This window comes from Sycon ciliatum, chromosome 8 (assembly GCF_964019385.1).
Source record: "Sycon ciliatum chromosome 8, ocSycCili1.1, whole genome shotgun sequence".
Lineage (NCBI taxonomy): Eukaryota > Metazoa > Porifera > Calcarea > Leucosolenida > Sycettidae > Sycon > Sycon ciliatum.
Genome location: NC_088650.1, coordinates 27929495 through 27956065, shown reverse-complemented (window position 1 = coordinate 27956065; position 26571 = coordinate 27929495). Strand labels below are relative to the sequence as shown.

At 47.6% G+C, this 26571-nt stretch overlaps 2 protein-coding genes across 4 annotated transcripts in view; both read left to right on the top strand.

The window, feature by feature from the left end:
• Positions 1-19979, top strand: part of LOC135822575 (phosphatidylinositol 4-phosphate 3-kinase C2 domain-containing subunit alpha-like) — a 37410-nt gene extending 17431 nt beyond the window's left edge. For both annotated transcript variants that reach the window (XM_065335379.1, XM_065335378.1), the window contains 20 exons: positions 6443-6646; positions 7527-7620; positions 7787-7881; positions 8453-8564; positions 8956-9024; positions 9524-9625; positions 10159-10251; positions 10524-10676; positions 11063-11176; positions 12440-12609; positions 12886-13152; positions 13597-13725; positions 13987-14062; positions 14497-14682; positions 15059-15133; positions 15408-15486; positions 16213-16307; positions 16640-16768; positions 17846-18032; positions 18826-19979. In XM_065335379.1, the coding sequence (XP_065191451.1) occupies positions 6443-6646; positions 7527-7620; positions 7787-7881; positions 8453-8564; positions 8956-9024; positions 9524-9625; positions 10159-10251; positions 10524-10676; positions 11063-11176; positions 12440-12609; positions 12886-13152; positions 13597-13725; positions 13987-14062; positions 14497-14682; positions 15059-15133; positions 15408-15486; positions 16213-16307; positions 16640-16768; positions 17846-18032; positions 18826-18830 (2434 nt within the window). In that variant the 3' untranslated portion in view covers positions 18831-19979. The remainder of the gene's footprint in view (positions 1-6442; positions 6647-7526; positions 7621-7786; positions 7882-8452; positions 8565-8955; positions 9025-9523; positions 9626-10158; positions 10252-10523; positions 10677-11062; positions 11177-12439; positions 12610-12885; positions 13153-13596; positions 13726-13986; positions 14063-14496; positions 14683-15058; positions 15134-15407; positions 15487-16212; positions 16308-16639; positions 16769-17845; positions 18033-18825) is intronic.
• A 1155-nt stretch (positions 19980-21134) lies between these two features.
• The window catches only part of LOC135822572 (uncharacterized), a 36189-nt gene continuing 30752 nt past the window's right edge, over positions 21135-26571 (top strand). For both annotated transcript variants that reach the window (XM_065335374.1, XM_065335373.1), the window contains exons 1-4: positions 21135-21473; positions 24082-24162; positions 24703-24761; positions 25354-25451. In XM_065335374.1, coding sequence (XP_065191446.1) covers positions 21346-21473; positions 24082-24162; positions 24703-24761; positions 25354-25451 — 366 coding nt within the window. In that variant the 5' untranslated portion in view covers positions 21135-21345. The remainder of the gene's footprint in view (positions 21474-24081; positions 24163-24702; positions 24762-25353; positions 25452-26571) is intronic.

Below are 26571 nucleotides of genomic sequence, written 5' to 3'. Positions count from 1 at the left end.
AGGATACGGGAAATCAAATGTGGAATACTACCGTACTGCGCAGTAGAGCGCAGAAGAACCGCGCGCGCGGGTGCGTGACATAAATGAAGTGTGAGCAGGATTAAAGTACGATTTATGCTACAGTTCAAGCTGACAGAACACGTGCAGTGCTACACCGTAGCCGTGTACCACGTGGAAGCAAACAGAAGTAGAGGAGACACGGGATAGCAGACATGAACTCAGGGTCAAACTGATAAGCGTGTAACGTGAATGCATGCAGTATATGGAGACCAGAGAAAGACACAGAGCTCAGTGCGTACCGAGTACTACACACTAAACTCGTACACTTGAATGTCACGACACTCCCAGCGGAAAGAGAAAAACAAAACAAAGGATGAAGTAGAGGAGCATGCCTTGCCGTAGCTGCTGTTGGATCATGTTGTCATATTTGATCTTGAGTTCCGGCTCGGCTGCTAGGCGCTTGGAGAGAGACCGGAAACGACCAAGCGCGAGACCATAGTTTTCGGGCAGTAGATGGGCATTAGATTTCCAGGGCCAACTGACCTCATACCTCTGACCGTCAAACGTTACAGTGGAGTTGAATTGCTGAATGGCTAGGTCGTTGTTCGTCAGATTGGCTGAATCCTGGATACCAATGCAGTCTTAGCTGTCTAAGTCCCACAGATCTGGGATGGTGCAGGAGTCGGGAGTCGCATCAGTCAGAGAGACGATAGCTGGCATGGCTGTGCTGCTTATCGGTGCAGCTGAGGGCTTGGAGTGACGTGTTCGGCCAGTCACCACAAAACCGACTGTGGTGGGCAGAAGCTGCAGTCCTGACGGAAGTCCTCTGGTGCTCCCCGCCATAAACTCCCAGAGGAAATCTGTACCGATCAAGACGTCTATCTGACGGTCAACTTCCTGCAGGTTGATAGTGTCCGCCAAGTTGTCTGTACCCAGTTCTTGGAGTGCCATGATATCCGCTGCTGGGATACCCTGCTGAGTGATAGTGTTTGTGATATGTGGCAACACGCTGGCTTCGATTTTTTTGGATGAGCCATCCTTCAATCGCAGACCAAGACCCACAACTCGGACCTTCCGTTGCGTCTTCCTTCCATAACCGAAGGTAGATAAAGAGAGCCACTCATAACGTGCCGCATCTGCTTGAATGGAGTCCGCCAACTATTACTTCTCTGTCAGATAAGAGCGGTGACTAGCAGAATCGAAGAGAACTGTCGCCATGACTGTGGGACCGTCTGCACTCTCAATCGGAACTCTCGCTGTTTGCAGGTAAACATCAACACTTGCGATAGACGACTGAAGTGCAGCAGTGGGCTGCGTTTGAGGGGCCGCTGTGTCAGCAGCTATGGCGATACTGGTTGATGCTGCACTGGCCGTTGTTGTGCTAGATGCTGGTACCTCGTCAGCCACAGGTTGATCAGCTACCAGGTTGGTACTGTTGCCAGATTTCTGTTGAGATTCAGGGCAGATCGTGACATGATGGTGACCCATGCGAGAACACACATTACACTTGCGGGTGGCCTTGCACTGAGTTGACCGGTGCCCTGTGCGCAAACACACAAAGCAATGCTTCTGTTCTATCAGTTCATCTTTCCGCTGTGCTACTGTTCCGTATTTCGTGCAGCTCTTGTCCAGGTGAGATCCGCCGCAGAATGCACATCCTCTCATACTGCTGGCATTCCAGTCACCATCAGACTTGTTCCTGCTCATGAACTTGCGTGCGCCCGTCACCAGTGCACCTGCAGAATAGCGAGTGGCATCTTCTGCTGTAGTGCCGCCTGTGTTCGTGCGGCGCAGAACGGTTTCCTGCATGATGACATAACGCTTCAGTGCTATTCTGAAGTCGTTCAGTTTCCACTGTGTCCCAGCATCTGCCAAGCCTCGCGATTCTTCGAGTTTGGTGGCAACAGTGATCGGCAGTTTACTCCAGAGCTTCTGGCATAGCAGTCGCTGCTCATTCAGTTGCTCACCCTGCGTCTCCAGTTGGCAAAGTATTGCCTCCATGTCGCTCTGTACATGCCTGATGTCGCTGAACGAGTCTCCAGCACGCGAGATGTCTTCTAGTCTACCGTATAGACTAGAGATTATGGCTTCTGTGCGACCAAACGTTTCGCACAGGATCTGCTTCACAGTGGTGTAGTTGGCGCCTGTCACCGAGATTCCCTCTATCGCCCTGGCTGCCGCACCAGAAAGCGTAGACTACACGTACGTCAACTTCGTGACATCTGCCATCCTCTGTAAGTCCACACTGGCGATGAAGCGGTCCCAGTAATCAGGCCATTCTAACACGTCACCACTAAAGTTCGGTGAGCTCAGCTTCGGCAGCTGCGCCTTTGGTTGCGAGCTGTGGTGCGTGTCACTTAGCGCACTTACTGCCGCTTGTGCCGCATACGCTGCTGCTTCACTCACTGCGCGGTGGAATGATGCGGAAGTGTTTAAACTGAGTTCAGGCATCGAGCAGTACCGATGCATATCTGCAACTGGCGTTGACTGGTCCCTCACCGACTGGATGGATGCTGCCGCTGAGGAGCAATCCAGTGACTGTGGCGGCGGTGGTAGTGGCGCTGTCGATGCCAGTGGGGTGAAGGCCGACACAGCCGGATTGAGGGAGAACTCAACGGGACGTGCCGGTTCCATCTGCGCAGCCGCGTCGACTACCGCCGACTTCCGGGAGCTGATCGACTGCGTTGTAGAATTTTGAGTACTACTACTGCATGTGCTGCTACTAGCGCTAGATGTACTGTGATTGAGCTCCTTGAGAACGGTGCACGCGTCTAAAATGCTAGTGTTGGAGTGGTCAAACTCAGCTTCCCAGTGTTCAAGCTCGTCCAATGCTTTCTCAGCATCTTCCATCTCGTCGTAACATTCATACCTTTCCCTGATCTTTTCGCAGATAGCGTTAGTCCTCTGAATTGCTACTTGGATCAGGTTCAAATCGTTCTCCACGCTTGAACAAATTATTTTTTTCTTTTTCCTTACCCAGCTCGTAATAAATTCTGTTGCGGATCCGGGTTACCTGCCCTTTGGCACTACGGCGCTGTAGCAGCAGCCGCTCTAGTGAAACCGTTGCGTTGTCTGACTCAGGTTTTACTTCCTTGTCGTCCGACATCATCGTCGGGTTGTGATTCGTCCAGTCGAATCAGCGTTCGTCAGGATCCGGATCCTGGTCACAGCACCATGTAACGATTAGTTGATATCGGACGGATAATATGATACACCAGAGAGTCAAGAGACAATAGTTACTTCTACGTTGTGTTTTTAGTTCCAAACCATAATCCAAGAGCGTCCTAAAACGGTTACTGAATTCCAACTACCAGTGGAAAGACAAGTCCTTTTCTCCAAGGACAAACCGCAAAAGGCCCCAGCCAGCCAGAAAAGGATACGGGAAATCAAATGGAATACTACCGTACTGCGCAGTAGAGCGCAGAAGAACCGCGCGCGCGGGTACGTGACATAAATGAAGTGTGCACAGGACTAAAGTACGATTTATGCTACAGTTCAAGCTGACGGAACACGTGCAGTGCTACACCGTAGCCGTGTACCACGTGGAAGCAAACAGAAGTAGAGGAGACACGGGATAGCAGACATGAACTCAGGGTCAAACTGATAAGTGTGTAACGTGAATGCATGCAGTATATGGAGACCAGAGAAAGACACAGAGCTCAGTGCGTACCGAGTACTACACACTAAACTCGTACACTTGTATGTCACGACAATATCTTCTACACGTAGCGAAAAAGTTTCATTTATGGGAGGGTGGGTCAAGGAGAGTTTCGTTTTGAAAAATATTGATCTACTTCTGCAGCAAGTGAAGGCAACACCAACCCGTGGCCCGATTCCTTGTTCCAGCCACCTCACCTATGGTGTGAACCCCATACTAAGTATGCTTAGCGCAATGCAAGCGTGTAGAGTTTTGAAGTTGTCCGCTACATGGTTCCTCGGCTGCAGGGATGTCGAGCTGCACGCGTGCAGAGACAATTTGTCTCGACGTCAACCATGGCCTTCACTAGGACTGATTGTCTGAAAGTGTTGGGATTAGGAGAGGGTGCATCTGCAGCAGACATCAAGCCGGCGTACTATAGCCTGTCCTTGCGGCTCCTTTCGGATACAAATCCTGGAGACAAGGAGGATGTGCATACTCGCTTTATGGCTCACTGGTAGTTAATGTTATCGTGGTCCATCGGGACACGGGCTGTGTTTTCTGGCAGGCAGTCGGACCTATAAATATGTGGTCTCGTGAATGGAGAAGAAGCGGGAAACGACATGGAAGCCGGGTGCAGCAAACGTGGACGACATTATGCGGAAAGCAAGAGGCCATTTGGAAGAACATTATCACGAACTAGTAAAGGGCCCAGCCACACTACCCCTGCCACCAGAAACTGCGGCACGCTTTCGGGTTGACTGTTCGGTATGGTGTTTGATCACCAACATCCGAGTTCATTTCCATGAATGAACGGTTTGTTGCTGCACCGTCACAACAAGCTAGCACAACCTGAAATCCTCTATTGTGCAGAGCGGAAACTCCCTGTCAGAACATTCAGTCGATGTGGCTTGCGGCTAACCCTTTAGAGCCTAAATTATTTCAGCAGATGCATGAAATTCACAAACTCACATTTTCATCTGACTGTACTTTCGATATCCTTTGGAGTATTCCAACAATCTCGGGCTCAATGGAAAGCTCTCTCCAAGACGAACACAGCCACACCCAGTTCGCAATTGATAGTCGTAGGAGTAACGCAGCAGCGCGATCTGAGCGCTCCAATGCCAGACCTGCGAGCGCGGTACTAAATTCTCAGCCATTTCAACAATATCGATCGCAGAACGGTCAATTTTTTTGCAGGAGAGAGCTTCAAAATGCAGCTTTAAAACGACGTATGCCAGTTGTGCATGGGTCGGCAGCGAGTCAGGGAAAATCCCTTGCTGGCGTTTCAAATTTACGCCGGCTCGAGCTGACTCGCCCACGCGAATTTCGTTCGAGTGTCATAACTCTGCGCCATGACCTCGGATCGTCTTCGGGTTTTTTGAGCCGACAGCTGAGGCTTTTCTGATACGATTAGACCTTTCGTTCGTTGAATGGACCCATTGCGCAATGACGTAAAAACACCCTTCACAGCCAAATATGGAATGCATGAGTAATGCTTGTGAGTATGCTGGGATCAGGAGTGCACTGTTCAACACTCCAGACGACCCCCCCCCCCCCTCAGGTGGCTGTGAAGGGTGTTTATGGTACAAATTACGTCATTGCGCAATGGGTCTATTCGAACAAGGATTGACTGAATGGCAAAAGTTTGAAGTCACCTCAGCATGCACTGTACAGTCAGGCGGATATATCCGCCCTATAGGCAATAGGGTTAACAGATCTCGTTAGAAAGTATGCACACGGGTAATGCAAGGAAGAAAACAATGACCGGACGTGGAATTAAAAGGCATGGGTTGCAATTGAATTCTGCAGCACATCGCATGGCTCATTAGGAAAGTTGGTGGACCCAATTAGTTCATCAGTCCGAGCGTCCCATATACGCCCTTCCTTTATCTTTACCTCGTCTAAGTATAGTCTGCCTGTGTGAGCCAGGTCCGCTTGCCCCTTTCCAGCGTCAATGAAGAGGTCGACCTTCACATTCCCCACTAGCACTGGCACTATCGGTACGAGTATAAGCACTACGTGTAGTCGAGCATGGAGCAGCCGTCTCGATCTGCTGATTTTCCTCATGCTCAGCCGCCACCGTACCGCTGCACTGTACGGGTACGTGTAAGGAGTCGCTGCCATTCTTGCACTTTGAATTCTTCCCAGGAGTGCAGCTGGTGCAAGGCCGGTTTGATGTCCTGCACTCACATTACGTGTAACAAGTGTGTGTGGCCTTTCCCTCCACACTGACAGCAGCTGACAGCCCCTTCGCTGCAGGCATTGGTAGTGGCCATGGAACCTACAGTTTTTCGCCGATCGACACCCGTTGCAGCATTATTGTATTGCGCTACATTGCAGTTGGGAAATCACCGGAAAGGAAGAGTTCTAAAAATTTAAACTCCACGTCACAGCCGCGAATATGTTTTTGCTTGCCAAAGTTTTCACATGTTCACTGAGCTTTCCTCTTGAAGAGTGTGTTGTTGACTGGCTGGTTGCGGTTGATGTGAAATCACGGATCAACCAGGCGTTAGGCCCTATGCTGACAGCGCAGTGGATGGCTGGAAGTATAGTGTGTGCATTCTAAGAATACACACACACACACACACTCACACACACACACACACACACACACACACACACACACACACACACACACACACACACACACACACACACACACACAAATGGCCTGGAAAAAGTCTGGAAAATATGTTTGATTTCTCTGTGCGACCCCTGGATTTCTTTAAATACTGTGGACAAACTAGTCAGCTAGCTGAACACTCGGCCTGCTTCTCTTTATCTTTGTGTGCATGCTTGCAGCCTGGGGGACGCGGAGAAGAAGTGGCTATGGAACCAGCGGTACCTGTGCTGGCGGCAGGTCTGCACCACGAGTCCGCAGAGCCTGGGCCTGTTCCTGTCGGCCGTGCCCGACTGGTCGCTGCACGAAGCCGGCCTGGCTCATGCGCTGGCCAGGAGCTGGCCGAGTATTGCGCCCACCGACGCCCTCGGTCTGCTGGACGGACAGTAAGTGTGCAGGGAATTCGAATTTCTTCGCCTCATTAGAGGGCATGATTTTGACGATGCGTTAAAAAAAACTAGTAAACTATTCTATGAAACTATGCTAGTAAACTAGAAACAATGATTAGGTAATACATTCTATATTGTGTGCCAAGAATGAAATGTAGTGCTACGGGTGGAAGACAAAGGGGCAAGACAATACATGTGACACTAAAGCTGAGCATAAAGCGGGTGAGACGATTAACGTAAAGTGAAGTGGGACCTGTGTAGTGAGACAAACAAGTGCACACCTCCGTTTGTACAAGCCTGACCTGTGCAAACAGAAGAAGCACGTGGTTGCGCTAAGATTGTTTCCGTAAGTTTGTGGTGTGCGCTTTTTTGGCTCACTTCACAGTTCCCACTTCACGTTTATTGTCTCGCCCCCTCTGAGCTTTAGTGTCACATTTATTGTCTCACCCATTTGCTTTCTACCTGTAGCACTTTATTTCGTTCTTGGCATACAGTACTGTCGGGCACCGAAGAACTGGGGGGTTAGCCTCCTAGCCTATGCCGTTCTTATTTCCATGTATTACAGCCTATGGGCAGTTGAGTCACCGTGTATACATTGGTATGCTAGGCGCTGACGAAATTCTAGCCTGGTCGTTCTTCGGCGCTCCGTTCTTCGGCGCCCGACAGTACTGTAAACTAGAAACGCTGATATGTTTGTGCGTACGTGTCTGTCTGTCTGTCTGTGTGTGTCTGCGTGTATGTGGAGCTGCTCTTCCTTTCCTTACTTTTTATTTTGCATCCTATGTGTTTCTCTTTCTTGGTGCATTTTGCTCCTTTTTCTATTTCAGTGTCTTTATCTGATGCCCAGCCTTTCCTTCGTTCACTTGTGTTACTTTAGACTTGCGGACTCCGTGATACGAGGCATTGCAGCGGACAAGTTGCGCGGCTGTCCGGATTATATGCTCTGTGATATTCTTCCCCAGCTGCTTCAGGTATGAGAGAGGCCAGTACATTGTACTCTAGTGACTGAGTGAGGTGTTGGAACATTGCATGCCGTATCGGCTCTCCTTTATTTATTTTTTCTATGGGAAGAGATTTGAAATGGGCATTGTGTGTGTGTGTGTGTGTGTGTGTGTGGGTGTGCGCGCGCTCTCACAGGCTGTCAAGTTTGATCAGGGACATTTGTCATCGCTTGTACTGATGCTGTTTCAGCGTGCGATAAGTAGTGTAACAGTAGCGCACCGACTGTACTGGTAAGTTTTAGTAATCTCTCTCTCTCTCTCTCTCTCTCTCTCTCTCTCTCTCTCTCTCTCTCTCTCTCTCTCTCTCTCTCTCTCTCTCTCTCTCTCTCTCTCTCTCTCTCTTGTTCACACGCACGCATCTACGACTAGGTGGTCTAAATTCCCATTGGACCGGGTTCTGTAAAGTGAGAAACTTTTGCTAGAGATTAAATTTCTCTATCTTCTCGACCATCACACATTCACGAATATAAATCGCCGCAACCTTCTGTACATTGATTGTAGACAGTACAAGGTCCAACTGAAGAAATACACTCGCAAAAGTTTCTCATCGTGAACCAATGAAAATGCAAAATTCGCCGCCATGAAAGTTTATCACTTTACAGTACACAGCGATGAAGTGCAAAGGAGTGTTTGAGTGTTTGTAGACTTGCACAGCACCGGAATTCACTTGGAAGCACCCATTTCATGCAGACAATGTGTGAAGATGAGATTACATTGCACTACCATTGTGCAAGTGGTCCAATGCGGTATGAATCTATCAGCTCACATGCTGCTGCCACTGTGGTGTCGATGGTGTTCTCAGGAATCTGCATGTGATGCGGACAGACAAGTACTTTGGCAAGCGGTTTGACCTACTGCACGCCGGCTTGCAGCTGCTTGTTGGCAGTGCACTTCGACAAGAACTAGACGGAGAGGTTCGTGTAAACTTGTGTGTGCGTTTCGGTGCTGCTGCTGTGGATGTGTGTGTGTGGGGGGGGGGGGGGGGGGGAGGAAGGGGAAGTTGAACGACACGTTATGCTCTTCACCTCTGTACATAACATGCGATCGCATCAGCATCACTTTCTGAGCTGACGCTACTATGTCTTTCCCAACGGACATGGCTTATGGAAATAGTATGGTTGAGTATATTTGGGAGCACGAAATCACTGAAAATCATTCTTCTCTTCACCGCTGCAGCCATAGTTTTGCAACGCATGTCTGTTGCCATTTGTTTGAACTACTCTGCACAACTGCATACTAGAATTCCAAGCAGCTAATGGCCGCCAGCATCCTAATCTTTCACTTTCTCGTTGTCTGTTTCTCTAGCTTCGCCTGATGGAGAAGCTCAACACGGTTGCCAAGGAGTTCAAACTCATACCGCCGGCAAGCAGAGCGGTACGTACTGACCTGGAGTCGCGTGTACTGTGCTACGGCCCTGCTTGAGTGAATTCCATGCCAAGTGTCCGTTTGCTGGTGCTCCATTGCGTTGAAATGTTGGCGTGTATAAGCACAGCCTCTGTTGTAAGCTCGCAGTAAAGTGGGCTGAAAGAATGGTGTTATATGCCGTGCTATGTTCAAGGTGGAAAGTAGAATGCCTTCGTTTTCTGGTCTCTCTCCTATTTCTTTCTATCATCCTCTTTCTCAATCTCTCTCTCTTTCTCTCTCTCTCTCTCTTTCTCTCAGTCTCTCTCTCTCTCTCTCTCTCTTTCTCTCTCTTCTCTCTCTCTCTCTCTCTCTCTCTCTCTCTCTCTCTCTCTCTCTCTCTCTCTCTCTCTCTCTCTCTCTCGCTCTCGCTCTCTTTCGTTCTTTCTTTCCTTGAGAGGAGAGGCCGTATTACTGCAACATGCTTATCTGTCCTTCCATTTTGCCGTTGATTGTTTACATGTGTTTGCAGGGTGTACTGCCTGGTGTGCTGGAGAAGGGCACTACGGATATTGACTGGCCTGTTCGACTTCCCCTTAGCCCCGGCATGGAAGTCTCCGGTCTCCGTATTGAGGTACGGTTCTGGACATGCATTCGCTGTTTGCAAGTCCTGTATTCGGACTTACCGGACCATCGCATCTGGCCGTGTACATGCCCATGTTATGTAGCCTATTACGGTACTGCCGGGCACCGAAGAACTGGGGGTCAGGGTCGTAGCCTAGGCTGTTCTTATTGTTCATGTGTTATGGTCTATGCACAGTTGCGTCGCAGGTGTATACATCGGTATGCTGTGCTTGCTCGAATCCTAGCCTGTTCCTTCTGCGGCGCTCGACAGTGTTGTATAGGTGTATGGGCATGGGTGTGCACACAAGTTATGTGTTGTGCATGCAGTGTACAGTGTACATGCATGCACCGGGGGCGGGAGGTGGGGGTATATGCCTGTCTGTGTCTACCTGCGATCCTGATGCTCGTGGTAAAAGCTTATTATAGTTTGTTCATCCTGACTATTTTTGGATAGCAGAACAGCTTAAAACCTGTACCACGCATGCGGTGTAGTCATGTTATTTGATTGATTTGTTGGATTTGTCTGTGTGCTTGTACTCGTAGAAATGCACCTATTTCTCCTCAAACGCGGCGCCGCTCAAGTTGACTTTCGCCAATGTCAACCCAAGCATGCCTGACATCAGTGTCATATACAAGGTCAGTGGCTAGGTGTGCATGGGCGGGAAATATGCACGCTGTCTTGCTGTGATGTGTGCGGTGTGTGAAGGGGAGTTTGGGTACTGTGGGTTGCCTGTGCCCTTGTGTTTGCAATGTATATGCTGTACGGGAGCCTGCAAGCGGGTATCAAAGACAGCATATTGTTTTGACCCTCACTCTGTCCGTCTCTCTCTCACTCACTCTCTCTCTCTCTCTCTCTCTCTCACACACACACACTCTCGAATATTTTTGTTTATCTGTGCTCTGTGCAGGTCGGAGATGACTTACGGCAAGATCAAATAGTGCTGCAGATGTTGCGGATCATGGACAACCTCTGGCAAGAGGATGGTTTAGACTTACGCATCATCACCTACCAGTGTCTAGTGTTCTCTGAGGACAGTGGCATGCTGGAAATTGTCGACTCCGTAAGTTACACCAGGCCGCGGTGGATACGTGTCGCTTCGCAGAGCACGGGGGTTTTGTATGTTCTGTGGCGCCAGATTTGAAATCCACCGTCTGTGTTGCTGGGTGTGAAACTATTTCTCTCCTATACCATGGTTGATTAGAGTCTCCTACAAGTTGCAATTTTAAATTTGGACTTCATGGAGAATTTTAAAGCATTAGGAAATTAGAGGCCACATGCCTCGTACTGCTCTTTTCTCTCCGAAACTCAACACTTGGCAGTAATAATAATACTAGGCGTGTTCTGTGAGTACCACCGGTAGTGGCTGAAGTATATCAGTAAGAGCATGGCCCTGGCATGTGTAGTACACGTATCAGTTTCTAAGTTTTTCTCTGGTTTGCTTGTTAGGCTGCGACAATGCGCGAGATTCAGACAATCGACGGTGTGACGGGATCCTTCAAGGACTCGGCTCTGCTCAGCTGGTTATCACATCACAATACGACCCCGAACGACCTGCGCCTGGTAAGTCCTTGATTAGACTGCGGTGCTGCGTGTGTTTAGAATTGTTGATCTCTGTCTGCTTGTGCCTTTCTCTGAATGCCTTTCTCACAATGCCTGCGATCGCCTTCATTCAAGATCTGTTTCTTTGAGTTTGTCTCCTCAGTGTTTGTCACATGTACTCCTGGTACCTCAGGCATGGTGGTGGCCTGGCACAAGCGAAACTTCCTAATAGGGTATTCACACGACAGGCAAATCCACGTGCACCGGAACGTTGCTATGGTATTTTACCTGTGAACGAGAAAAGTGGCTGAAAAGTGCAAGCGAGCTGGGGGCCCACTTTCACGATAATCGTGCACGAGTACATTTACACCAGAAAGCGCGAAACAAGACTCGATTTTTTACGCGGCTCTTTTCACCATGCTATTTTATTGAATGCATGTTTTGAAAATTTGAAATACTCATGGCAACTGGTAGGTGAATCATTCAAAAATGCGAACGTGCCTGTTGTTGAGTGCAGCCGTGTGAATCCACACAGTCACTTATCTGGTGAAATACTCCCTGTAAAACGTGCAAGTGCCTGTCGTGTGAATAGGCCATAAAGCTGGTTGTGTTTCTCAGCACAATTGTATAGCCGGTTGTAACACGGACGTGCGAACTTTTTTTTGTTTTTGTTTTGTTTTGGGTTTTTTTTACCTTTTTTACACACATGCCAGCCTTGTGTATATCTCCGTCCCCATTGTTCCTCATAAAAAAAATAAAAAAAATTTCACGGTTCGCGTGAGACTCGGCTGGAAGCCGAGTTTTCCGCATCCGCCGTGGGAACGCCACCACCCTCTAGGATCAAAGGCGCAGATGCAGCGCCTGAACGGTGGGAGGTGAGTAGATCAGACCCACCACCAAGTGGTCAAAGACCGAAATCCCATTAGCTGCAGCCAAGCAGGCATAGTGGGATGGTCTAAGACCATGATTGAGAAACAGAGGGTACCAGGTTCAAGTCCTGCTTGGAAGCGGAAGGATTTTTTCCAGCCGTGCTGCGACCCACAGTTAATTGGGAACTTGTGGCCTGGCACGAGGGTAACATGGATTGTTCCTCATATTGATAATGAAATAGAAATTGCTCAACCTTGGAACTCTCTTGACTGGAAACCCTTTAGGAGCAGTGTGACACATTCAGCATGATGCTTGTTCGATGCGTGAGATGTGCGGCACGAGCAGCGTGAGAAGCACTTGGATGACACTGCTGCTCTCCTGCTGTGTGGGTTTGTGTGCGTGTGTTGCATGCAGGCGGTGGAAAACTTTACGCGCTCGTGCGCCGGATTCTGCGTGGCAACGTACATCCTGGGTGTGTGTGATCGACACAACGACAATATCATGATTCGGCGTAGCGGTCATCTCTTCCACATCGACTTCAGCAAGTTCCTGGGGAATGCGCAGAAGTTTGGCTCCTTCAAGCGGTAAGCGAACAGGGATTTGAATTAAACGCTCGGCCTTACGAATTCCAAACCACGTGTCCCCTGGTTTGGAATTTGCAAGGTTGATTAATAGTTCAAAATATCCTGTAGTGAATGTGTGAATTTACTGGGCTCGAATAGAAAAGTAGCCCATTGGCAAGCCTTGAATATAATTGTTTGAGGTCTGCAAACCCTGCTTTTAGGTCTTGTTCGTATTTTTAAGGTAGTTTGAGCCATGTGTTGTCTTTCTCGTTGCCGTGTCTTTCCTGCTGTGCATAGTGACCGAACACCATTTGTGCTTACGCCGGACATGGCATATGTCATCAACAACGGCGAGCAGATCAGCCCCAACTTCCAGGAGTTTGTGGACATCTGTTGCCGCGCGTTCAACATCCTGCGCCACCACACCAGCCACCTGGCTAACATCCTGACGCTGATGCGAACGTCCGGCATGGAGGAGCTTGCACAGCCCGATGATGTCCAGTACGTGATCGACGCGCTCATGCCAGAGCTGACTGACATCGAGGCTACCACTGCGTTTACTCGGTAAGGCCTGGCAGCTTGCACTGATACTCTAAAACTGGTTTATATTTGCAACTTAGAAAGATAATCTGAAGTGTCCACGAATCTCAAGCTTGGAGGACCACCACATAAACTACCTGAACAAATCACTCAGTATAAACTTTAAAAAAATGTTTGCGATTTAGCGAGAGGTGCCGTATGGCACACTTTGAACTCCAAAACCAATCTCCAACTCTCTGTTTCTAAAACGCGCATTTTTCTTGTCGCGAACATTACCTGTAGTTCTTCTCCTTGGTATAAGATGAACGAACCGTTTTAGCAACCACCCTTGCCTTCCTTTTGTAGTTCACTCTGAGGCAGGATTTGAACACGTTTTCACTGCTTTGTCTTGGTGTAGCCATTGGTGTTGTTTTTGAAATAGCTCTAGAGGATGTGATTGTCCATGTGGTGTGTTACCCCGAATTGCAGAATGATCGAAGAGAGCCTGAAGAACTGGTTCACCAAGTTCAATTTCTTTATCCACAACCTTGGGCAGCTGAAATCATCGACGGCAGAGCTTGAGTCGGCAATTCTCTCCTTTTGCCCAAAGAACTTTGCGTAAGTGGCCATTTACAGGTATCAATATTTTTGGAAAAGATTTTGGGCAGCAAAAGAATGTCTCCCCAGCAGCCTAGCCCTCGTTGGCTACCCAGACTCGTGCACTCTCTTGATCAGTTTCCTGTGTCTTTAAAATGTAAAGTACCCAGTTACTTTGAAAGTATCCTCATTGCCATGTCCTCTCTTTCTACCGCCTCTCTCTCTCTCTCTCTCTCTCTTTCTCTCTCTCTCTCTCTCTCTCCTTCTTTCTTTCTATTGCAGTGTGGCAGACACTGGAGCTGTGGTGTCAGCCCAGATCCAGCGTTACAATCGCAAAGACGTTCCAGAGACTCACTACGTATGTGCTTTTTAACTACTCCTTTGGTTTTAGCAGTTGTGTATTCTGACATCACTGTCTATATATTGTTGCATTGGCACAGGTACATGATTAGATGTCAGCATCCCATCTATCGTGTAGCAATATCACTGAAAATGATGTCATCACCGTGCCTATTGCTAATTTTTACTCGTTTTGTGTGCGTGTCCAAACTAAAGCTGCCCGTAGATATTCCACTTTATAGTTGCTGCACTAGCCACTATGTCCGCTTGCATGTGTCACCGCTTTCCCATCACTCCATACTGCAATGTATATTGTACGGAGTTTGTAGAGGACGTGTGTTGTCATGCTTTGAGTCTCTCTACCCATGTGACCTTGTGATTTTTTTGGCCATGCATACATCAGCGCTTATTCACACTGTCCTTGAAATTCTTTTTGTTTTGATTCGCTCTTAGATCTATGCTATTGAGGTGGTATGGGATGACAGTTGCGACATCCCCGGTCCCAATAGCAAAGTGGTGTATCGTCGCTTCCGTGAGTTCTACGAGCTGCAGAGCAAGCTGCAGGAGCTGGTTGGGCCCAATTTTGAGCTGCCACAGCTGCCCGGAAAGCTGATCCTGCGGCGGTCCAACACGGTGGAGGTATGGTTATACCTGCGTGGGACATCATGTGTTTTCTTCCTGTATGTATATACTCCTTTGTGGGCGTTGGTGACTGCTGGTACGTGGTCCTTGCAGTATGTCCGTGTGTGGATAGATCACCGATCTTCAAGGCTTACTTGTGTGTATATGTGTGTGTGCGTGTGTTTGCGCCCGCCCGTACACACACACACACACACACACACACACACATGCGCATGAGTGCATGAACGCGCATGACATTTAGCCAAAAAATCGCATAACTTTGTGCTTGTGTTTGCATCTGAGGTATTAGATGTAGTTTTCTTCTTCTAACTTCGGGGTGCCGCGTCGGTGTTGCTCTGCTGAATGTCTTGCTTTGCTGTGCGCGGATCTACAGGTTGCTGCCAAGCGAATGGAGGCGCTCAATGTCTACATGATGAAGTTACTCTCGCTGAACCCATTTATCAGCCAGGTCAGTACCTAGCAGCACTTTGTGCCACACTGCTCTCCTGTGAACGCCTAGCTTCTAATGTCGGATGCCATGTCGGATGCCATGTTCACTTCTCCATTTCTAGTTTTGGAAATGAACTCATTTGGAATCATGACTTGATTACAGGCTTTCTGCAGATGAGCTTGGTTTCGACTAACATTCCTTGCAAGCATTTGGAAAGACTGGAGTAGAGCGCGCCGTGTAATCGCACCTTCTGCTCAACCCTGTCTCTCAATGTGTGTGCTCTGCCTTTCAGTCGGATCTCGTCGTGACCTTCTTCACGCACTTTGTGCGCGATGGTATCAACAGTGAAGCGGAGAAGTATGCCAGCAACAGTAAGTGACAGATTGCGTTTGGCCGGGTCTCAAAAGTCCGATAGTCGATGCTTTCGAAACGAAGAACTGGAATGCAAAAACTCGCTAAATCCATTTCATCACTTTTCGGATGATAACCCAAAAAGATTCTTTTCATGTGCGGTTTGTATCTAAATCATTTTCGCGTTCCCACTTTTAAAATGGTTCTAGTCAGATTTTGAATGTGAAAATTGTGTCCATTGGTGCCCTTTGACGTTTGATTACACTGAGCTGAATATCTGGTTTTCTCACAAATTTGGCGCTTAGCGTGTTTTGCATTCCCGCTCTTCAAATGCAGTGTTGTAGGAGAGTGCTAGGTCACATTCACTACGCCGTGTGCTATCTCCATGGCTTGTGTAGTGTGTGTGTGGTGTCGGCCGTGGCGCCTGAATGCACCCATACTGCTCCATGTGCCTCTCGCATACTGTAAAACACGTTATTTTCGGTGTGACTTTAATTTCCATGATTTCAGTAGAAAAACCAGACACCAAAGTTTGGATTACACCTAAAAAGCACTAGAGCATGCACGATGTGTGAAGGGAATGCTGGTCACCTAATTCTACATTGCACCTGAAAACTGGCAGGTACCTGCCAGCAGAATTTTAGTGCACCTAAAATTACATGTTTTTCAGTACTGTTTGGCTCTTGCATTCCAATGGAATGGTGGCTGATTCTGATGCTACATTGTATCCTGCTTCTCTTGTGCAGATCAAAGCCAGGTGTCCGGCTCTATCAAGCTGTCAATCACCTACAAGATGCGTGCGCAGAAACTCATCGTTGTGGTCGGCCATGGGAAGCAACTGGTGAGTCATGTTCTTCAATGCTCATCCCCTGTCTGTCACCCTTGTCCTGCTCTCTTTCTCCGTGTGTTCATCCATCTGTTTGCTTGTGTTGGTATATTGTCTTTCTCTGTGTCTCCACTTCTTCCAACTGTTTGCTTGTGTTTTGTATCTTTTTGCGGACACAGTCCTCATTTCTGATACAGTACAGTTTTTCAACCCATTGCTGGTTTCTAACCAAAATCGCGCTGCTTATTTATTATCTGGATAGCAGCTTCTGTGCAAGTTTGCTGTGACCCCGGCAGCTATGATAGATAGTATAAACTGTTTGTCTGTATACCTGTTTCGTTTTCCAGGCCAGGACCGTGAGCGGCACGTTACCAGATCCGTACGTCAAGCTGTACATGATTCCCGATCCGCTCAAGTCGTCGAAGAAGAAGACCCGCGTGATGAAGAACACGCAGCACCCGACCTTCAACGAGTCCGTGAGTACAGTCAACTAGACTACTGTAGTTCGCCGAATATAAGTCGACCCTTTACGACCTAAAAACGGAACTAAAAAGGGGGTAGTCGACTTACAATCGGGCCATTAAACTAAGTAATAATGAGGTCCCAAGTATGGAGCTTTGACTTATAAACGGGAAAATCGGTGATAGAATTATGTTCTCTAGTAGGCATGTGTGATTGTTTGATTGTCTGGCGGTGTTTAGTGCCCTGCCACCACCCAGGATGGCGGTGTTTAGTGCCCTGCCACCACCCAGGAAGGCGGTGTTTAGTGCCCTGCCACCACCCAGGAAGGCGGTGTTTAGTGCCCTGCCACCACCCAGGATGGCGGTGTTTAGTGCCCTGCCACCACCCAGTCTGGCGGTGTTTAGTGCCCTGCCACCACCCAGGATGGCGGTGTTTAGTGCCCTGCCACCACCCAGGATGGCGGTGTTTAGTGCCCTGCCACCACCCAGGAAGGGAGTGTTGTACATGGTACTCTTCCATGTCAACTGGGGAACCCCGTTTCTTCTTTGGGCCAGGTTCTACTGCAGCTCTGTGGTATATGGCAAGCATCCTTGCTGCCACGGAGCAGCGCGGTTCCACAATTTTGGAGCAAGTGGAATTCGAATCGAAATCATCGTTTTCAGGATGCTTCCGTAAAGCAATCTTTAATCTTTTGAAACTTTGTGAGTGAATTTTGAAATTTTGAAATTTTTCAGTGCAAGCCGCTAGTGCTGTGTGCCACAGTATCCCGTGACAAGTCTCGACTTTGATTCAAGCTAGCAGCACGAGCTGCAGCAGCAATCACTATAGTGATGGTGCCGCTTTACTCCGCGTATTAGGTGTTGTGGAGCCGCATTGGAACCCAACCCTTATGCACTGTGTGCCTGTGCCAATCTCAATGCACGTTCACTTGCTGCACACAACATCCAATGGTCCTGTAGCGAAGAAAATTTACTGCAGCCATCCCATCGGCTTGTACGTTACATGCGTGAGGATATGCCCAGCCTTTGCACTCGGTTTTGCAACTAATCATGTTGTGTTTCATTGTGTGGCTGTGTGTTCAATTTGCTCAGTTCTCCTTCGACCTGTCGTCGTTCTCGAAGGTCAGCTTACAGGATCGGCAGCTCCAGGTGACCGTGTGGCATCATGAGACATTATCGAAGCACTTCCTCGGATGCGTACACATTGATATGCGCAACATCCTGAAGCAGGCAACTGAAGAAACTGTGACAGAATGGCACAAACTGCAGCCAATGTTCTGTGAGTTTTTGAATTTGAAGTTAACCTATGAATTTTGGACAATCGTTAAATTTGCGACTCATTATAATTAGGGGTGAAACGAGTATCTATTTTGACCAATCGATCACTCGTTCATAATATTCGATCGAGTATCCGATTATTTCGAGTATTTTATCAAAATTCAAAAGCACTAGATTTGCGAGTTCTCGACCAATTCGGAAGAAATTATGTGTGAACATAGAACAAAAGTCGCCAATGTCTTGTACAGAGTGTAAAGTAACGATTTTCATCAGTACTTTTATATCTCAGAACGTTACTTGCCGTGGTGATCGCATCGTCCAAGTCTTAAAATACTGACTCAAATCCATGCATAACGCATGCATACCAGTGGACCAGCGGTACAACAAATGTTTTTGAAAAATACAATGCCAATACTAAAAAAAAAAAAAAAAAAAAAAAAAAAAAAAAAAAAAACGATCGAGTTCATAATTTCGAATACTCGCTCGTTTGAAACTTTCGAACGAATACTCGAATATTCGAACTAATCGTTTCACCCCTACTCTCTATCTATCTCTCTCTATCTATCTATCTCTATCTTGAAAGACTTGTTTTTTTAGACTGTTTACCTGGGGCATGAAATAGCTCAATGCTGGGTTCTTTCAGTTCACCTGTACAGCATTTGTTTAGTGTGCTCGTCTTTGTTGTGTATCCATCACCATATAGTGAAATTGACGCCGTTGTGTATCCGTCACCAGTGTTCACTGCGTAGTGAAGTGGACTTTGTTGTATGTTTGTTCTCCAATCTTCCCTGCAGCCTAATGCCTAGCTGCATATAATGGTCCTGTTGATAACCGCTATCCAGCACTAGGTGTTGATAACCGCTGTCCAGCACCGTATATACGTGTTGATAACCGCTATCTAGCGCTGTTGCCATTGCTATCAGCCTTTCATTGTCATTGTTCAAATTCCCGCGTGCTTTTCTGTATTTGCTCAAGGGCGAACGTTAACCCCATCGCCTGGTCTCTCTCTCTCTCCTCTCTCTCTCTCTCTCTCTCTCTCTCTCTCTCTCTCTCTCTCTCTCTCGGTCTGCCTCTACTCGCCTCCCTCCCTGCTGACAAACAACATATGTGTACAAATATCACCACACTGCTGTGGTTTGTTTTTTAATGCACACAGAGGCTCTCTAGCTACTGTGGCCATGCTAACGGAAATCTCTCTCTCTCTCTCTCTCTCTCTCTCTCTCTCTCTCTCTCTCTCTCTCTCTCTCTCTCTCTCTCTCTCTCTCTCTCTCTCTCTCTCCGTGCGTTCTCTACTTAGTATTTACCTAATATTTTCCTTTCTCTCTGTAATGCCTTGTTTTGCTGGTGTTGATTGTGCATATAGAGCACACTTTTGCTCAGCTCTGTACATTGTACATAGGAAGTAGCTGGCGGGAGGCTTGTGCAGCAGGCCAGTGATTACACCCCTGCTTTAATAACCCTTATTTTCTATACAGATTCCTTATCGTTTTACTTTTATGGTTCACCCAATGTTCTATCGACGGGCATTTTCACTAGATTCGCGATACCGTCATTTTGCTGCACACGTTCTTAGATGCTTTCTTGATTCTCAAATTTATATGATCATAAATATTTTCTGGGAGCACAGAGAATTTACGGCTGCCCTCTAGCTCTAGCTCTTATTTATATCAGCGGTGCTCGAATGCACGTGCCACGTGGTAATTATTTACGGATTTCCCTTAGTCACGGCTGCGTCTTGTCTTTGGATTGATGTTTGTATGTATACGCACAATCATGGACATGTACCCGTATCATTTACTGGGCTGAAATGCCATGTGTGCACCTTCACATTCCAGAGTGCATTCGTTCATGTCGATGTTATTCATACTATTATTATTATTTGAATGATTCTCCAGAGGATGCTGGGAGTTTTGTATGCCGTTGAAAAAGGAAGGAGTATGAACAAGGATATGTGGCTTGGATTTGTGCTAGTGGGTGTAGAGTGTGCATGTGGGCAATTGCACCCTCTTACATGAGTCATCCGTCAACGTCAGATCAGTCACTCGCAGGGCGGGGGGGGGGGGGGGGAGTAAAGTCCCAAGCGAATCATTCTATCATACGCGTATTTCGCCAAATTTTTGGGCCTGGCCCATCATATCAGGGCAAAAGGGATGTTTCCACCCTGATGACGGCGAAAATTGGGTTGAATATCGCAGTGAAGAGACCATTGTTGGCGTTTGAGGAGTAACGTTTCAAACTATAACTAACTTTATAATAGTGGCTTCGTTTAAAAAATATTGAGTAAAATTATGTCAGGCTCAGTGACTACATTTTCAGTGCTTGTTTAGTTGTTGGTGCACAATTATTGTTTCTGGTCAGTTTCGTGATCATTGCCCGGCAATGTCATTGGAATCAACTGTTACTTTATCAAGAGGACAACTCAACTGACCAGCCAAGGCAGATGGTGGGTGGCGATAGTTCTTCAGCGTGTTCATCTTGCTTTGGGCCAATCATAAATTTGGTGTTTTGTGATACCGGTAGGACCCGGGACTCCGGAACACGGTGAATGATTCCATGAATACAATGAGTGTGTTTTCTGCCTCTCCATTCACCATGTTCAACCTGTCGTACACGAAACTAGCGTGCATTCTTCTGAGGAATCATGAAACGAAAAATGGGGACTGGAACACACATGTCACACTCGATGAGTGAGTCAAGTCCAGTGCGGGAAGCCGCGAAGCGAGTGTTTTACATCGGCTGCACAGCTACCCCGTGTATGTGATTCGGACGATCCGGTGCATGCTGAGTGCACAGACTCGACTGCGTCTTGATGCAGGTGAGACACGAGATGACTCCATCCACTCTATCGGCGTATCGCCACCACACTCCCACAGTCCATTATCCGTGTGCAGACACTGACGCACTCAAGTCATGTCTTGGCGCGAGACATACATGTATGATGTAGCCAAGACAGCTGATAGTATGTCAAGTGTTCTCCCCTACCAGACTGCAACGGACTGCATGCAGTGAGTGCATTGTAGACGTCAGCCTTCACTCATCATGTGCGAGTACCACTAGTGCACTGCGCGCTGCATGCAGTGACTAGAAAATGCATTGGATTGTTTTATCTGAATATCTCCCCCTTTCATCTGGACAGTTCTCGATTTCTGGCGGAGGTGTTTGTTTTGCCCTGCGCTCTTGACTGGCAAGCGCCACGCTTGTTGCTTCGAACGACGTCTCTGCTCCTCCGAGTTAGCGGACCCAAGCGAGTCGGTGACCGGCTGGCCGGCTAAGTGTGTGTGTGTGTGTGCGTTCCCCCGAACCCATGAGCTCGAATGGGTAGAGAAGCGGAGCTTTTCCAGGCCGCTCGCTACGGAAATGTATCCGTTATCGAGCGTCTCCTATCGAGCAAGAACAAGGGCGGCTCAGTCAAGTCCATAGCCATAGCTAATGTGCGACAGGGGTAAGTGTGCGTGCTGTCTTTCTCGCTCTCTCTATAGTTTGGGTCCTCTGTATCTCTCTCTCCCCCATTCGTTCTGCTTTTCTGTTATTTTTTTGTGTGGCCTGAGTCATTCCTCCTGCGACGGTGTCCTGTCGTGTTATGTGTGCTATGTGTGTAAATGGCGAACTTGGCAAAGAATGTTTGGCGTTGTCTTTCCGTGGTACTTCCAAGCTGAGCCAACCAAGTGTGGTGGTAATACCCCGCCATTAGCATACCGCTTTAGTAAAAAAACATTTTTTAAATTAGTTCCCCCATGGCCCACAGGGCCTACAGCTGTGTCAATGACAATGGTCGACTCGTTTACCCCATTTATCTTGCTTGTCATCTTCATCGATACGGTAATGATAAGCTCGGAGTAGAGAACTATTGGCCTTGTCTAGTTTCTGGGCTTTTTTTCAGAACAGCTGTCAATTTGCTAATGCCCTCATTTCGTAGCGGGTGCGTAGCAAATCAATAATATCATACACTGTAGTTGAAATTAGGCCTTCAGGTCGTGGTCGTTTTGCATTCTGGACTTATTATTATTTTGAGACACCATTCTGTCCGGAATCCGCTCCCGTCGATGCTTGCGACCAGATTGAACGGGACAGGCAGCTTCGCATGGCCGTCTATCTCCGTTTCATCTGCATGATCTACACGAATGTATGTGATCGTCGCCTGTCTTATAACTACTGCATGAGTGTGTTCGCCAACTGTTGCGCCGTGTAGCAGGATCAGGATAGCAGTGTGCTTCTACTGGCCATGCGAAAGATGGGCTTGCTTGGACCTAGAACTAACTTACTTGAACTAGTAGAAGCTTGAAGGTTTGCTGTAGTAGTATCCAGGTATCGGTGCCTGTCTAGATCTACCAGCGAATATACAGACTACAGACAGTACTGTACTAACATTTTTTTTTAGTAACGAGTTACATGTACTGATATCTGAGCGTCGAACAGGACACGACCAGGAGAGTTGTCTGTCCACCACACCGCCTCGCGTGCGGACACCAGGAAGGTCTTTGCTTCCTCTCCGAAACGCCCAACACTGCGGAGGCAGTAAAGCTTCTGTCGATTTTCCAGGGGTAGTCTGCTGGGCTTGGCCCAGGAAACGTCAGATTCGAAATCAGCTGTTTCACCGGAAGACGTCGCGTGCGCTAGCAAGTCTGGTAACAAAATTTTTACTTGGCAGGTGCACTCAGACAGAGTCTCAGTACCGTTGTACTACAGTAGACTACACGCCAGGACTCAGGAGATCCATATCACCGCATGTGCGCTGTTCGCTGGACCTCACTGCTCAGCATGCAGGGAACATACCAGTGACACTGTTTACATGGCTATGGCCTAGAATAGGTACTAGTACTGTAATAAGTCACTAAAAAGTAAAAACCCTTGTGTGGAGCAGATGTGGAGCAATGAGAACATGCGGGAGGGGGAATGTTGTCACAATAGCACAAGTACATGTAACCTGTTTTCTCATTTTGTCCCCACCTGCGCGGGCCTCTTGATCAGAGGACGAAAGTGATCAGTTACTAGTTCTACTAAACTAAGGCCAGGAGTTTACACTCTGCTGGTGGTGTGTGAATGAACCCCAGCTATCAGGATCATTAGTAAAACAGCGAAATCCCGCGTTGTATTATGCGTATGTCCCGTTAACAGTTGGTACTTATTGTTCAATGAAGAAGCAATATGAAATTTAGCCACTGGCACAGCTGCTCACTTAGAAAGTCTTTGAAAGCTCCGCACTTGCCGATCCATACGCACGAGTAGGTTTCAAAGTACACCTGTATGACTGTACAACTTTAAAACAGGCATGCTGATGTCTTCCCATGATTGAGCTATGTTGTGAATTATTTAGATGTCCTTGCCTATTTATTAGGTTGCCAACAATCACTTGAGATCTGATTGCGGCCTGCTGATAGCCTGTTTTCCCAGTTGTAATTGTGGTGTATATTATGGATAACCCCTCAGTCACGGTGGCTGGGACTCTCCACACTGTACTAACAATTAGGCATGGTCATGAGGAGGGAGAAGGGGGAGGGGTAGTGTCGGGGAAGGCTTGGTATCAGATTTTAGTATTTTTTTGCCTCGCTCACTTTGACTGGAAATCAGTTTGACATAAATTTTCCTGACTATTTCAGGCCAGCAGAAGTATGGCACACCTGCTTTCCAATACAACTAGATTCCAATATGGTTATAGTTGATCAGTTTCCAGGTAGTAGAATGCCTCTGTTTTTACGGTTTAGACACAGTGTAACGTTTTACAGGCTTTGAGCATTCTGACTGATTCTGACCTAACATTGCTGTTCAAGTGTGATCACTCATTGTACAGTACATGTGCATGCTAGGTCTTGTTTGCTTCAGACCATGGCTGAGGATTTCACCTAGGTTTGGGGAATTCACAAGCCGGTTGTTGACTTCAAGCTGATGCGGGCTTCACTGATGCTGTGACATTCTGATGCCTGATCTACACAACCGTCACATATTGCACCGTGCAGTCTATTAGAACTGGCTTGTTTTTGGCAAGCAAATAAAAACAAGTTGTGTTAGTCTAACACGTGATGGTGTTGTATTGTTTGCTTGTTTGCACGCAGCTTCAAGCGGCAACTGAATCCCAACTGCCAGGATGAGTCCGGAAGCACTCCTATACACATCGCAGCTCTTCATGGACACAAGTATGTCAGCAGCATGATACACTTATATCCTTGGCAATAAAGGTCATGCAATGACACCTTGACTTAAGATGCATTGTACGGAGTGGCGGAATTGTGGCCAAGTGATGATTTTCACGCTCATCGAAGCGCTTTGTTGCGTATCACGCTGATCACACCACCTTGCACATCCCACCTCTAGTGCACAACTGTAGGATATGCTGCGCTTCGATATGTGTGAGAATCAGCACAGTTTGCTCCCGTTAATCTACCCACTCCTGCTTACACATCGGTATCGCCTATACGTTGTCTAAAAGTCATTGTGTTTGTCAGTTTCTTCTTTTGCCTGTATCCACCTGAAGACTCGGATTGCTGTGGAAGTGCTTGTGGAAATTTGGAATTGTTGATTGTAAAGAACCTGAAGCTTGTTTAATGGCTTAGTCTGATTTCAAGTTTGTCTCCAGAAACAATTATACTGTGTGTACACTTTCAAGGGGAGGGTACGGAGATACGAGATGTAGTAGCTTTCAGGCTCTCATAAATCTGTGTTCTTGTTTCCTACAGGGATGCCGTTACTCTCTTACTGAAGCGCAATGCCTCGACTCACATCCCAGACGCTCGAGGTATGTACCATGTGAACAGCTGATCCTGCATGCGCCTACACATACTAAATTATCTGTAACGTTGTCGGTGACATAGTTGGCCTCGGTAACTTCTGAGTTTCATACATGGAGCATGGGGCCGTGCAATAATGCAGTGCAAGTGGCCATTGGCGGATATACAACGGGTGCGCGAGGGCTACTGGCACGAGAAACACTGGTTAATAGGTCTCTATTCATTGATTTATGAGTCCCTGCATATTTGAGCTTGTATGCGCTGGAGACACGTTTGGGAATGGTGTAACAGACAGCACGGTCATGGGTCATTGTGTAGGTTATTCCTTGGGGACGTGACGCATCGTACCATCGATTTCTATTGAGGAGTCAGATATGCTGTGTGTGGCAGGTCATGCGTGTAATAATATCCCAACTACAACTACCATGGTAGTGAGCCTCAATCATACACTTTGAAGTATGTGACTTTCCATACGACCAGGCAATACCCTCTGGGCACTTCAGCTGCAGGTCAGATGACACGCTAACTGTTTGCACACGGCCCCTTTTCTTTCTCCCCTATTTCATAATCTGCCGCCTTTTTCACATTGGCCGCCCTCAGGAAACTTTCCGTTGCATCTGTCTGCCTGGAATGGTCACCAGGAGGTGTGCAACATCTTGCTGCACAGCGGTCCATCCAAGGCGAACATCAACGAAGTGGTAAGGAGTGGAGCTGTGCCTCATTTGAGTATAGTGTGTGCTGTGATAGCACATGTATACCATTCTATTTGATATACCAGTAAACTCCCGTTAGCCTAAAACTGTAGGCTGTAACTGTAGCTTTGGATTTACTTGCATTTTCTATTCATCGATTTATGATGTTTTTTTGCCCGTACAAGAGGCATGACACAAATATACTGTAGCAAGTATCCCACGCATAATTTGCTTTTACTGTGTGCCGCAGGGAACTTTGCACACGCTGGAAATCCCTCGTAGCACTAGACTTCTTCAGGTTGATCCCTGCATGGCAGCGTGTATGGTGGCGAAGGCAGCAGATTTCACTGTCAGCATTCTAGGATGCTGTAGGCACTAGGAATGTCACAAAATCTGTCTGACAACTTCTGGAATATATTGGGATCAGTTGTGACCTTTCTGGATGGGTGCCCTTAGCTGTACCTTTCTTTGAGATGTACATGTAGGCAGTTCAAGACTAATACATGTATCTTTAGTACCAGCCCCTACTAACTCACAAGCTGCACTCAATACTCCTGCCCCACCCTAGGTAAACAGGATGGATTCCATTGTTGACCTACTGGTGAAATGGAGCAGATAGGAGTCTCCCCGCTGGATCTGTGGTGCTCCCCAATTGTGTTGATCTGCACAGTCCTGCCCCCTAGTCACAGTTTCAATGACACGCAGGCAATCAGTGTAGGTGCTGTCAAGGATTTACCTTGGAAAGCCCCTATATGGTAGCAGCTGCTTCAAGGTCTAATTTTTTTGGTGTAGCAGCTTCTAGCCCGAGGCTGACTAAAGCGAGTAAAGGTTTTCAGCATGACACCTCAGTTGCTGCATTTTGCACTGCTACACTATGCACCGACAGTTGAGCGGCCGTACTCAATGAAATCCAGCCCTACACGTGCTGCATGGGCGTATACTCTGCTCCAGTATGTGCATGTATTTTCAGTGGTAGAACTGGGAGACGTCTCATGCTAGTTACAGCACGGGGCCGGATTTTATTGAGCGGAACCCCAATTCGCCTAGCCTTCTTGGAAAATGTCTGCCTGCTCCCACGTTACCCAATGCTGCATCAATCGTTGGTACCGTATTTCCCCGATTGTAC